We start from the raw sequence: 13,361 nt of genomic DNA on the forward strand, positions 1-13,361 counted from the left end.
AAGCTTGCCGCGAGCTTGTTTCAAGCTCGTTACTAGCTTGCAGGGTTCCAAAAATGCAAATGAGTTTATCTGTCAGCCAATCAAAACAGAGGAAATATATTTTCAGATCTAACAATCTGCAAGCTTGCAAGCTCGCAACAAGCTTGCTGCAAGCTTACATGCAAGCTCGCAGCAAGCTTGCAACAAGCTCGCAGGCAAGCTTGCAGATTTTTAGACCTGCAAATATAATTCAATATCTGCAAGCTTGCTGTGTGAGCTTGTTTCAAGCTTGCCGCGAGCTTGTTTCAAGCTCGTTACTAGCTTGCAGGGTTCCAAAAATGCAAATGAGTTTATCTGTCAGCCAATCAAAACAGAGGAAATATATTTTCAGATCTAACAATCTGCAAGCTTGCAAGCTCGCAACAAGCTTGCTGCAAGCTTACATGCAAGCTTGCAACAAGCTCGCAGGCAAGCTTGCAAGCTTGCAGATTGTTAGACCTGAAAATATATTTCCTCTGTTTTGATTGGCTGACAGATATAACTCATTTGCATTTTTGGAACCCTGCAAGCTAGTAACGAGCTTGAAACAAGCTCGCAGATCAAGCTTGCTGCAAGCTTGCACTGCAAGCTCGCGGCAAGCTTGCACCAATTTCCATAAGGGCACTCTTGTAAATGTAAATAATTTCATTCACACATTTTTTAATATTTTCATTTAAAGTCTCTTACCATTTTGGTATGGTTAATTGGTTGTCAGGTTAAACTGATATATGTTTTGGGTCATCTGTTGGGTTACTGCAAAGTAAAAATAAAGTTGAAATTGAAAAGAAAATGTATTGAAATTGGAATATTAATGACTTTAATTATATTTTGCAATATTCATGTACCATTACATGTACACAGTATTTGTACATGATCGCACAATCATTTCAATAGACGTTAAGTGTCAGGATCTTTTGCCAGTTTTGGCTGATATCAATTGAATATCTTCATGTATCACAGTCACTGATAAGATTAAATTATCATACAGTTCATACAAAAGTGATTATGTTCATGTACATGTATAACGGAGAATACCCCCCTGTCCACACACAACATTTTCCGTGATTAGCTATACCGTTTCGCGATAGTGATACCGTTTCGCGATAGTTTTACGATGAAATTGTGTGTGTGGACGCTCACTAACGATACGTCGTATAACGAAACTAGTCTAATGAAACGCAGGTTTGGGCATCGTTTCGAACTGAAACTCAATAAAGAATCACGCCTAATCACGAAAATGTTGTGTGTGGACAGGGGGAGTGTAACTAGTGTAACTAACTGGGCGGGGCTTAACGTGACCTCGAGCGAAAGGAGACCAGACTGTAGAGTTTCAGGATTACTTTCTTCTGTTTATGGACATCCTTGAATTTATACGATGATTATTTATATGAAGTTTCTTGTGTGTGGACACTTTGAAATTTATACTATGATTCTTTATACGACGTTTCGTTATAGAGTTTCGGGATAAATTGTTTTGTGTGTGGACACGCTGTACATAAGATTTTGGTGCTGCCCTCAATGATTAAACTAACATGTATGCACAATTGGATTACCCGGTATCCATGTGAATATAATGAGACGAACAACATCCATTTACATGTAGTTTGCCCTAGTACACAGTGGCAAATATAAATAAATGTCTTTAATACCACAGGACATTGGTTGCTTGCTGCTTGTCACTGCAAATAAATCAGTTATTTTTCAATGGATTGATTTCATGTTTGAAATGAAGGTACATATAAATCATGGAAAAACCAAGATGCATTCAGCATTGCTGCCCTCAGTGTTCTAAACTATGTACAGTACACTGTAACTCTGTAAGCCCTTAAATTACATTTTTGAGATTTGGAATTCCCCTTGGATCTGTACACTGTAATATTGGTAAATATTAGGGTGTAAAAGAATAAAAATTTGATTTTTCAATTTCCACTATAACATGAACCCTTAAGTGGAGTACAAATCAAAACTCAGGATACCTGCGCGATATTTAATCGATAAACAGTCAAACCTGCTTTAGTGACCACCTGTCTTCAAAGACCACCTGTCTACAAGGACCACATTTTTTGTTTCCCTTGGGCAGTCACTGTAGACAGGTTCGACTGTATATCACATTTTAAATGTTGTTGTTAATTTATCCATCATCAATAAATGACCTGATGAATAACAAATATTTCATTCAAGAAATTGTTTATAATCTTACAATTCACAAAATAAGTGTGCACTGGTGTGCAAAGAGAAAATTTCATGAAGCATTTAAAAGTCAACAATAAAACAATAACATTATCAGAAGGAAACTTAATTTAAACAGAATATCTTAAGTGAAGACTTAAATTCATCAGCTGAAGGAGCATTCCACAACTCAATAGGAAGCCTACGGTATTCCGAAGCATAGAGGAATCATCTCAATGTCTTGTGTGAATGAAAGTAATTGGTTTGCAATCATCCAAAACAAAGTGAAAAGCAATCGCATGTACTTTTTTTTTTAATGTTTTTGTTTTACTACATTGCATCGGAGGGAAGAATAGTTCTAAACAAAACATGAGTCATGCTTTGGACAACTTAACCCCTTGACTATACTCCATTCTCTCATTCCTATAGACGCAATACAGAGACCACCCACTTCTGGTATGAAATTGGTTAATGTAAATAACAGAATACTTCTACATGTATTTCCTGAGTTTCAATAGACAGGAAGCTTGTTTGCCACTTAAAGGTACTATGTCCCTTTTGCAGCCAACCTCAAATTCTGTAGAACTTTGCAGGAATTATGAATATGTCATGTATGTCCTACCTGTGAAATTTAAACGTTAGCAGTGTCCTCATATTCAAATTATGCAAGGAAACCCGTTTACTTGCTAGACTTCACTGTCAGACACTATTGAGTGACTGACTGGCTTTTTTTCTTCTTTAGTAATAACATACATGAAAAGAGTTGTAAAGGGTACATGTACATGAGCATTTGTCTACATCAATAACCCGCTTCTTGTGATGGCCAAGATTAACCTGATTGAATCTTTGCGCAGCATAAAACGTATGACCATTTGGTTCAATTGTCTGAAAATCAAGACTATTACTTTTGGGCTCTATAGCCCTAAAGTCGATTTGACAACTAATAGTCATTATTTTCCCACTTGAAGACATTTTCAAGCCCCACCTTTTTTAGGGAAGTTCTAAATAAGTATTATCTTTCAAATGCAGTTGGAATTTAACTTTTTCATTTTTTTGGCCTGCAAATGGGACATAGTACCTTTAAAGGTTTGATAAGGTTTGTCACAATACGACCAATACAGACATGGTAAATATAAGAATGCACACTCTTTATTCTTTAAGGACGTTCTGCGGTAATCTTTGTGTGCATCACGGCAGGCTGATCATGTATTCACCATGCGCATGGTGAATAACTGAGTCCATAACCATCTGGCCCTGAGCAGCTAAAATGTTCCCGAACATTACTGCAGAATGTCTTTAACATACAACAAAATCATCTAGCAATCAGTGTGTGTTGGCCTGTTGGGTCGTTTTTTAATGAAAAAAGTGATTTTTCTATCCAGGAATGAAGCAGACCCATCTCGTTCAACTTCAACATAAATAAAATGAAAGGGGTCTTTGTTCCTGGAAATAAATATTATGTGTCAAAAACATTTTTTCAATATATATAGTTCTCATTTACCCCAAAATTCTTTTATTCCTTAGTGTTTTTTGTTTGTTTTTGTTTTTTTCACGTTGCAAAAGATTCAGCAATTTGGTCAATGCCCGTGATAAAATGTTGATAACATCAGTTTTTCAGTTCAATTCAAAAGTTCCCATTCACCTCATTTTACACAAAATAATAATTGTTCATTGTTATCAATTATCAAAAAATGAAAATGGCAAATTAGACAATGAGCGACAGTCAGCCTTGTTCTTAACTACTTGACTGAGCTCAATCAACAAGCAAATAAAACAAATAAACAAAAATAAATGAAATTATGCCAACTAATGGGGGGGGGGGGCGCACTGTAGGAAAGCAAGCACCCTTTGAACAAAACCAAGTCATTAGAAGTGAGTTTCATCATGGCATATATTATTTCCAATAAAGCTCAACTTTTATGACTAAGTGACATGCTAGAGAATCAATTTTATTAGCTCATTTAGGCAAAACAAAATCTTTGAACTATGAATTTCCTGAATTATTCATAGAAAAGTTGGAAAAACTTCAAACTCATGATCTATGACTAACAAAAAATGACAGATTTTTATAGTAATGAAAAGACAAGCGTGCAAAAAGTAGATCTATCAGACAATAAGTGACTGTCACACAGTCCAGAATGCTGTTTTCAAGTCATCAGCTACTGAGATTAACTTGTCAAACTCAATGACAATGCATTGATAACAAAATAAAAATAAATCTGTTGTCTGTTGAACATACTTCTTTCTCCCCTCTGAAATGAGACCGCCTTTTCACAATTCAAATGTCAGTTTAAAATGATTCTATTCCCAACATTTCAGCTTGTTTAATCATGTCAACTAATTAACTTAATTTGTATTATCTATACTGAACTGTACACCTGCTATTCATTTCTACTCATACACTGAATACCTGTAAGCTTATTCCTCGCAATTATCATGATTATGTTGAAAATGAGTTTAGTACAGTTTCTAGTATGCAAACAAATGTTATCCTGGTTATGCACTGAAGTAGTTAAAATTTAACTTTACTTTTTGTTTTCTTCTCTTTTTATTGAATTGACTAGTCTGGATTATGCTCACAAAAGTGCCAGAAATGTCAATTTTCGATCGACATATTTCATGAGATGTCTAGTTAGTAAGCTCTTCAGTCTTCATGAAACGGTTTAGGAAGATCAGAGACATCTCTTTAGTTGGTGGAGATATATAGGAAAGAAATGAGTCTGCCGCATACTCCTGCGGCAGACTTGCCGCAGATCTGCGGCAGACCTGCCGCAGACAGTCATCTTTTTCACATGCAAATTAGTTTTGCCGCAGACTTGCTGCAGACTTGCCGCATACTCTTTCAGTATGATGAAGAGTCTGCGGCAGGTCTGCCGCAGACTTGCTGCAGACCTGCCGCATACTCTTTCAGTATGATGAAGAGTCTGCGGCAGGTCTGCCGCACACTTGCCGCATACTCTTTCAGTATGATGAAGAGTCTGCGGCAGGTCTGCCGCAGACTTGCTGCAGACTTGCCGCATACTCTTTCAGTATGATGAAGAGTCTGCGGCAGGTCTGCCGCAGACTTGCTGCAGACCTGCCGCATACTCTTGCTTATACTCTTTCAGTATGATGAAGAGTCTGCGGCAGGTCTGCCGCAGACTTGCTGCAGACCTGCCGCATACTCTTTCAGTATGCGGCAAGTCTGCAGCAAGTCTGCGGCAGACTTGCCGCATACTTTCAGTATGATGAAGAATCTGCGGCAGGTCTGCCGCAGACTTGCTGCAGACCTGCCGCAGACTCTTCGTCATGAATATTCATATCTCATATAGACCTGCTGCAGACCTGCCGCATACTCTTTCATATCCAGTACGTGGCAATAAAGTATGCATGTAGAAGAACCAGTGATAAACTGATTGATACTTCATAATCGATATTGGCAATATCGATATTACCAATTAGGTAATACCAATATATATATATATATATATATATTACCAATTAGGTATATTCTATTCTCAATTGTATTAACTTCATCACATTGATCATTTGAAGTGTATTCAAGAGAAACATTTAAAGTGACATAGGCTCGTACACATATATATACTAAATATGTATATTGTTTCTTGGTTAGTAATCATAGTTTCTTGGTTAGTAATCAATATATCTATTGCTTAAACGTGAATGTAATTGTAACATGATCAGACAAAATAATCTATTAGTTAATAATGGCAAAAGGAAAATAGAAATCACAAAAATGATGTGCATTGTCTTAATTTGCTTAACAAATCATGATAAATGTATTTTTCTGTCACACGTGTAAAGTAATAATGAATATGCATGAGATGATTGGTTTCAATTGGCCCTATTAGACTTTAATGGGATTTCCTGTGGCAGACCTGCCGCAGACTGTTCCTACGTGGCATACTGGTATGCGGCAAGTCTGGAGCAAAGTTTCGCCCTGCCGCAGATCTGCCGCAGACTGTTCCTGTGGCATACTAGTATGCGGCAAGTCTGGAGCAAAGTTTCATCCTGCCGCAGATCTGCCGCAGACTGTTCCTGTGGCATACTCGTATGCGGCAAGTCTGCAGCAAAATTTCATCCTGCCGCAGATCTGCCGCAGACTGTTCCTGTGGCATACTAGTATGCGGCAAATCTGGAGCAAAGTTTCATCCTGCTGCAGATCTGCCGCAGACTGTTCCTGTGGCATACTCGTATGCAGCAAGTCTGCAGCAAAATTTCATCCTGCCGCAGATCTGCCGCAGACTGTTCCTGTGGCATACTAGTATGCGGCAAATCTGGAGCAAAGTTTCATCCTGCTGCAGATCTGCCGCAGACTGTTCCTGTGGCATACTCGTATGCAGCAAGTCTGCAGCAAAATTTCATCCTGCCGCAGATCTGCCGCAGACTGTTCCTGTGGCATACTAGTATGCGGCAAATCTGGAGCAAAGTTTCATCCTGCCGCAGATCTGCCGCAGACTGTTCCTGTGGCATACTAGTATGCGGCAAGCCTGCAGCAAAATTTCATCCTGCCGCAGATCTGCCGCAGATCTGCCGCAGACTGTTCCTGTGGCATACTAGTATGCGGCAAGTCTGCAGCAAAATTTCATCCTGCCGCAGATCTGCCGTAGACTGTTCCTGTGGCATACTGGTATGCGGCAAGTCTGCAGCAAAATTTCTTTCTGTCGCATACTTGGGCATACTCTTTGCCGCAGACTAAAAGTCTGCGGCAGGTCTGCGGCAGATCTGCGGCAGGTCTGCGGCAGGTCTGCGGCATACTTTTCACTTTCCTATGGGGAAAGTTATGACTGTCTTGTCGTGCATACAATAAAACACCAATTCAAAATAGGTCTAGATCTAGAGGTCTAGATCTATTCTTATCAAAATTAAAATTGGAGAAAAAAAATGTAGAAAATACACTAGAATCTAAAGGTCTGGGCCTAGACCTAGTCTATATGACTTGTGACGGAATGGTGAAAAGAATGTACATTATGATTTGTAATTTAGTCCATTTTTTTTTCCAACAGAAGTTAGACACAATTACAACACGCGCGCACACACACACACAACAGTCTACACAAATGCACAAGTCACAAAACAAACGTCAAAAGCTACGATACATTACACAGATTAAAATTAATGGGACTAGCTGGCACAAGAAAACACTTTCAACATATTTTGTATGATTTGTGAGCATATGGAGAGTTTGTTGAAAGAAGAACAAGAAAATATTTAACAGGGTATTGTATACTTTTTAAAATTTCGACATAGTTTCAGGTAAACGGCACTTAAGTTCTAAATACTGACACAATAATAACAAAACAAAATTCTTACCTATTTCCGCAAAATTTCACAACAGACGCATACCCAGCCGTTTGAATGATCTAGCAAAATTGTTCCGCTTTTATGCGCAGCGCAGGGATTGGGATTATCCCCGTCAACCAAAATCTTATCAGCAAACGCCGGAGCAAACGCAACAACAAACGAGAATTTTGAAGAGAAACAAAGCAATGGGCGCCCATTTAAGGCCCGACGGAACGTTTTTCAAAATGAGAGAGAGAGAGAGAGAGGGAAGGGAGGGGGGGGGGGTAAAGTATTTACGATCAAGTAGAGCGTAGCGAGCGTAAATAATTAATAAATAAATCAGGGGCTACATGCCTACATCGCTTTAAATAAAGAGCTCATTTTGGGGAAAGGAAAAGGGGGCACAAAAACCGCACATAGCCAAAGGAAAATGACACTTATTCGGAGAAAAAAAAAGAGCACATGTCAAAGTACAAAGTGGAATACCAGAGGTGAAAATGGGGCACTCCTTGCATTTAAAAAGGGGCACTCACCAGAGATGAAAAGGGCACTTATATGCATGACAATTAATTAGCAGAAAAGCCTCTTATAACAAAGAAAAAAGGGCAATTATTACAGATTTAAAGGGGGCACCTAGCTCTCTCAAATTTGAATAAGGGCACTCATCGGAGATTAAAAAAAAGGGCCGCAATTATAATAATGAAAAGAGGGCATACAAAGGTAAAGAGGCACTCGATCGTACAATTATAAGCGGGACACTCTCTCAGATTTGAAAGGAGGTAATTATAAAAGGTGAAGGGGCACTTACTAAAGATAAACAGGGGCACTTGTAAGAATTAAAAGGGGAACTTAATACAAAGAAAATAGGCACTTTTCGAAGGAAATTTTAATCGAGGTATCTATCAAAGGTGTCATAAGTGGCTCTTATCAAACAAGAAAAGGGGCATTTATTAGAAGGAAAAAGGGCACTTATTAGAAAGAAAAGAGGGCACGTGTCAAAATAAAAAGGGGCACTTATCTGAGGTGGGAATTGGCACTTATTACAAAAGAAAAGGGCACAGTAAAATGAGCATCTCTCAGACTCGAATTACTGGGCACTTATCTGAAGTAAAAGGGGGCACTTTTCCTATGTAGAAAGGGGCACTTTAGGAGTACCTTACAAAGTGTGGGGGCACTGTGCACCCTAAACAACTGTACCCGGGCTTGCCATCTCTTGGTTTTAGGCATTTAATTACTGTCAGATAAGCATATTTTGATATCTTATTTGTGACGCTTGTTATGTATTGGCATCTCATAGCCAAGGATTGTAACACTTGGCATTCCATACATATAATAAAGCATGCTACACACATGACCTAAAAGTATCACTTGTGTCTGACCGAATATGTTACATGGTAGTACGGATTTCGACCCATAAGCCGACGTTATGATGGAAAAGATGTTCTACAGGAGAATACTGATACATTTGTGATTCCACACAGTCAGGAAAGGGACAAGAAATCAACTGTGAACAGTGATAAATAGTGAAACTTTTACTGCAATCTGCATTGTTTGTGACTCATGCTGAGGAGCTAGCCCACAGCACTGCAGGCAACAAGCTACACACACTCATACACACACAGGTGTAAGTACACACAGAGTTGACTGTCGCTGTATACACATTGAATATTGGAAGTGAGAGTAGTGTGTGTGAGCCCGAGTTTGACACAGTTGCATAGGGAGAGGACAGCTACAAGATGGCTTCGAATGACAAGCCCTCCATGAACTGGTCAGCACTTGATTTGTTGAAAGAGTGGCGCAGATTCAAACAGCACTGCGAGTTTACATTCAAAGGTCCTCTTGCAGGGAAATCAGAGGTAGAAAAGGTCAACTATCTCATGACTTACATCGGGGACAAAGGCAGAGAAATTTACCAGATATTTGATTGGCAGCCCAGTGGAGAAGGTGCAAACGGGCAACGGATTCCTGCAGAAGATGAAACTTTGAAAGGGGTTTATGGCAAATATGAAGAGTATGTGAAGCCGAAACGAAACCAAATCCGGGCCACGGTTAACTTCAATAGAAGGAAACAGGAAGAAGGTGAGAAATTTGACAATTTTGTCACTGACCTGAAGATCCTCATAAAGGACTGTGATTATCAAGAGGAAGATAGAATGTTGCGGGATGCAATAGTCCTGCGTTCGCTACACCCGAGTGTTAGAGAGAAATGCCTTGACGAAGGAGATTCCCTAACACTTCAAAAGGCAATTCATGTTGGGCAGAACCATGAGCTATCTCAAGACTCCATAAAGATGATACAGCTGGGAGAAGTTAACGCAATCTCAAGGCAGGCCAGAGGGCAGCTGCAGAGAAGGAAAGCTGGTCCCAACAAAGGCTATCGCCAGGATAACTACGCACACAAGAAGGAAAAATGCACCAGGTGTGGCTACAGCACGGACCATGAGAAATGTCCGGCCATGGGCCAGACCTGCAATGTCTGCAAAAGAAAAAACCACTTTGCTGCAGTGTGCCAGAGGAAACAAAGCGCTTACAGAGTGGAGCAGCGTGAAAGCGCTCAGGAGAGTGACGAGTCTGGATCAGACGATTTCGCATATGAGATTGGAGCAGTACACCAAGTAGGTGGCGGCAAGGCCAAGGATGAATGGTATGAAACTGTCAACATCCAAGGTAAAGAAGTTGAAGGTCAAATCGACACCGGAGCTGCACAATCCATAATGCCAATCCAAGTCTTCAACACATTACAGTGCAGTGAGAAGCTTGAAGAGACCCGCACCAAGTTTGCTTCATACACTGAACATGAATTGAGAGTGATAGGATCAGCAGTTCTCCCAACACGCTACAAAGATGCATGCATTGAGGTAAAATATTATGTAGTAGATGCAGCATCCAAGCCAGTTCTTCTCTCAGGTGAAGCAAGCAAAATGCTCAAGCTAATTAGACGACTTCACAGCATCGAAGAATATCCAGAGTTACTGAGTTTGACAGGATGTCTCCCGGGAACGTATACATTGAAGATTGATCCCACTGTGAAGCCTGTCATTCATGCCCCAAGGAGACAGCCCAAGGCACTGGCAGAGAAAATAGTGGCCAAGTTGAAGGAAATGGAGACAGATGGACACCTCACAAAGGTTACAGAACCCACAGACTGGGTGAACTCAATGGTCACGGTGGTCAAAGGAGAAAAGGTGAGGATCTGTCTAGATCCTAAGGACCTCAATCGTGCCATCAGAAGGGAGCACTACAGAATTCCCACTGTAGAAGAGGTTGTAGCAGACATGCCGGAAGGAGCAAAGGTATTCTCCGTCCTCGACGCAAAGTCAGGATTTCTACAGATCAAAATCGACTATGAGTCAAGTCTGCTGACAACATTCAACACTCCAGTTGGCAGATACCGATGGCTCCGCCTACCCTTTGGCATCAAGAGTGCTCCAGAGCTGTTCCAACGCATAATGGATGAAATGCTAAGTGACATAGAAGGAGCCAGAGCAGTTATGGACGATATCCTCATTGCTGGGAAGGATCTGAAGTCTCATGATGAGATCCTAGAGAAGGTTGTAGCAAAAGCAACTGAATGCAACCTGAAGCTCAACTTCACCAAATGTCACATTCGCCAGTCTCGAGTGAAGTATGTGGGACACCTAGTAACTGAAAATGGTCTCGCTCCTGACCCAGACAAGGTCAAAGCTGTTGCTGAGATGCCGAGACCAGAAAGCAAGGAAGAAGTCAGGAGGTTCCTGGGATTTCTTCAGTACTTGTCAAAGTTCATTGACAAATTGAGTGAAGTGGACGAGCCTCTGAGACAGCTGACAAGGAAAGACGTCGCCTTTCACTGGGGGCCAAGAGAAGAACAGAGCTTCAATGAACTGAAGAGGCACTGTACCTCAACACCAGTCTTGGCCTTCTATGATGGTAAGAAAGACCTCACTATCCAATGCGATGCCAGCAGCTATGCAGTAGGAGGTGTCCTTCTGCAAGAGGGACAGCCGATAGCCTACACGTCCAGAGCAATGACACCAACAGAGATGCGGTATGCCCAGATCGAGAAGGAAATGCTCGCGATACTGCACAGCTGTAAGAAATTCCACCCATACATATTCGGGAGAAGCATCACAGTGCAGTCCGATCATAAGCCTCTACAGTCGATCTTCAACAAGCCTCTCCTGTCAGCTCCGATGAGGCTGCAGTCAATGTTGCTGAGATTGTATGCCTATGACCTAGATGTCCACTATGTACCTGGAAAAGACCTAGTATTGGGAGACACTCTGAGTAGGGCAAATCTTCCTGAGACTGAGCCAGATGCACCAGCCCTCTTGGTCAATATCATTGATCATATTGCAGTAGCACCAGACAGATATGCAGAGTTCCAGAAGTGTACTGCAAATGAGCTCAACGAACTTCACGCTATAATCATGAAAGGATGGCCCGACACCAGGATGGAGACACCACACTCGATCAGAGAGTACTGGAGCATCAGAGATGAGCTAGCAGTCACTGATGGTGTCATCTACAAAGGGATGAGAATTGTGGTACCGCCTAGCATGAGAAATAGTATGCTAGCACAGATTCATGGTTCTCACCTCGGGATCGTCAAGTGCAAGAAGAGAGCACGGGAGGCACTGTACTGGCCAAGTATGAGTCAACATATAGAGAGGCTAGTACAAGATTGTGCAGAGTGCAACTCCTATCAGAACAAACAACCGGCAGAGCCTCTAAAGCCAACAAAGCTGCCAGACTTACCATGGGCCGAAGTTGGTTCAGACCTGTTCGAGTGGGAAGGCAGTGCATATCTTCTGGTAGTGGACTACTTTTCAAAGTTCATAGAGGTCGACAAGATGGCGTCAACCAGCAGTGCTGCCGTTATCGACCGCCTGAAGAAACAGTTCGCTAGGCATGGGATTCCCCTGAAAGTGAGGAGCGACAATGGTCCACAGTTTAGCTCACAAGAATTCAGAGAATTCTGTACCAGCTACGGTATAGAACATGTGACATCATCACCCCGATACCCTCAAGCGAATGGTGAGGCAGAACGAGCGGTACAGACGGTTAAGAGAATGTGGAGAAAGTGTGCCGACAGGCAGCTGGCACTCCTGGACTACAGAACAACTCCATTAGCCAGCTGTGACCTGTCACCAGCACAACTTCTGATGGGTAGGAGACCTCGCAATCTCCTCCCCACAAGCAAACAACTGCTGAAACCCAAAGAGGTCAACATGAAGGCAGTGAAAGACAGCTTGGACAGCAAGACTGCAGAGGCCGAAAGGTATTACAACTCCAGAGCAGGAAAGGTTCTCACTCCATTACATCCCGGAGATCCTGTAAGGATGGTGCCACTGCCAGGCACTCGCAAATGGCTTCCAGCGACAGTCATCAAGAAGCATGACACACCAAAGTCTTATTTGGTTGAGTGCAGTGGAAAGCTGTACAGGAGAAACCGCAGAGATCTGAGGAAGACGACCGAGTCTGCTAACAAGCCGCACAACCAGCCTGCTGACAAAGGTGTAGCTCCACACCTGGTGATACCGGCCCTGCAATCGTCTACATTGCCCGCTGCCAGTCAGCCCGATCCTCTCGTCGAGCAGACCAAGCAGACAAATCCACAGACACCTGTACCCAATGCATCTATCCATGCACCAGATCAAACAGAGGCTGACCACGCTCACAAGAAGACCAGCTCGCAGCACCACTACCAAACAAGAAGTGGACGCGTTAGCCTACCCCCAAAGCGATTGATCATGGATTAGCGATATAGAAGCGTCTATAATTAAGCTGTTAGTTTAGAGTAGCACAGATTTAGTTTATAGCTCGTCAAGAGATAGAATAGATGAAGCGGTTTAACAAGCGATATTGTGATACGATGCAAAATACCACTTTTGACAACCTTGAGGATCAAT

The 13,361-nt window shown here is 41.7% G+C and overlaps 2 protein-coding genes across 2 annotated transcripts in view; one reads left to right on the top strand and one right to left on the bottom strand.

Annotated features, from left to right (window-relative positions):
* The window catches only part of LOC582913 (TBC1 domain family member 16), a 29,178-nt gene extending 21,596 nt beyond the window's left edge, over window positions 1–7,582 (bottom strand). Inside the window, exon 1 of the mRNA XM_782846.5 lies at window positions 7,501–7,582. The gene's annotated coding sequence lies outside the window, so the exon portion shown is untranslated. The remainder of the gene's footprint in view (window positions 1–7,500) is intronic.
* A 1,624-nt stretch (window positions 7,583–9,206) lies between these two features.
* Window positions 9,207–13,211, top strand: LOC115923864 (uncharacterized protein K02A2.6-like). Its single transcript, XM_030985254.1, has one exon. The coding sequence runs from the start codon at window positions 9,207–9,209 to the stop codon at window positions 13,209–13,211; it is 4,005 nt and encodes a 1,334-aa protein (XP_030841114.1).
* Window positions 13,212–13,361: the final 150 nt, after the last annotated feature.

The sequence above is a fragment of the Strongylocentrotus purpuratus genome, unplaced genomic scaffold (assembly GCF_000002235.5).
Source record: "Strongylocentrotus purpuratus isolate Spur 01 unplaced genomic scaffold, Spur_5.0 spur5_scaffold_14, whole genome shotgun sequence".
NCBI classification, from domain to species: Eukaryota; Metazoa; Echinodermata; class Echinoidea; order Camarodonta; family Strongylocentrotidae; genus Strongylocentrotus; species Strongylocentrotus purpuratus.

Bases quoted from the DNA above. Each gene is read 5' to 3' on its own strand.
- LOC115923864 (XM_030985254.1), top strand. From the start codon at position 9,207: ATGGCTTCGAATGACAAGCCCTCCATGAACTGGTCAGCACTTGATTTG.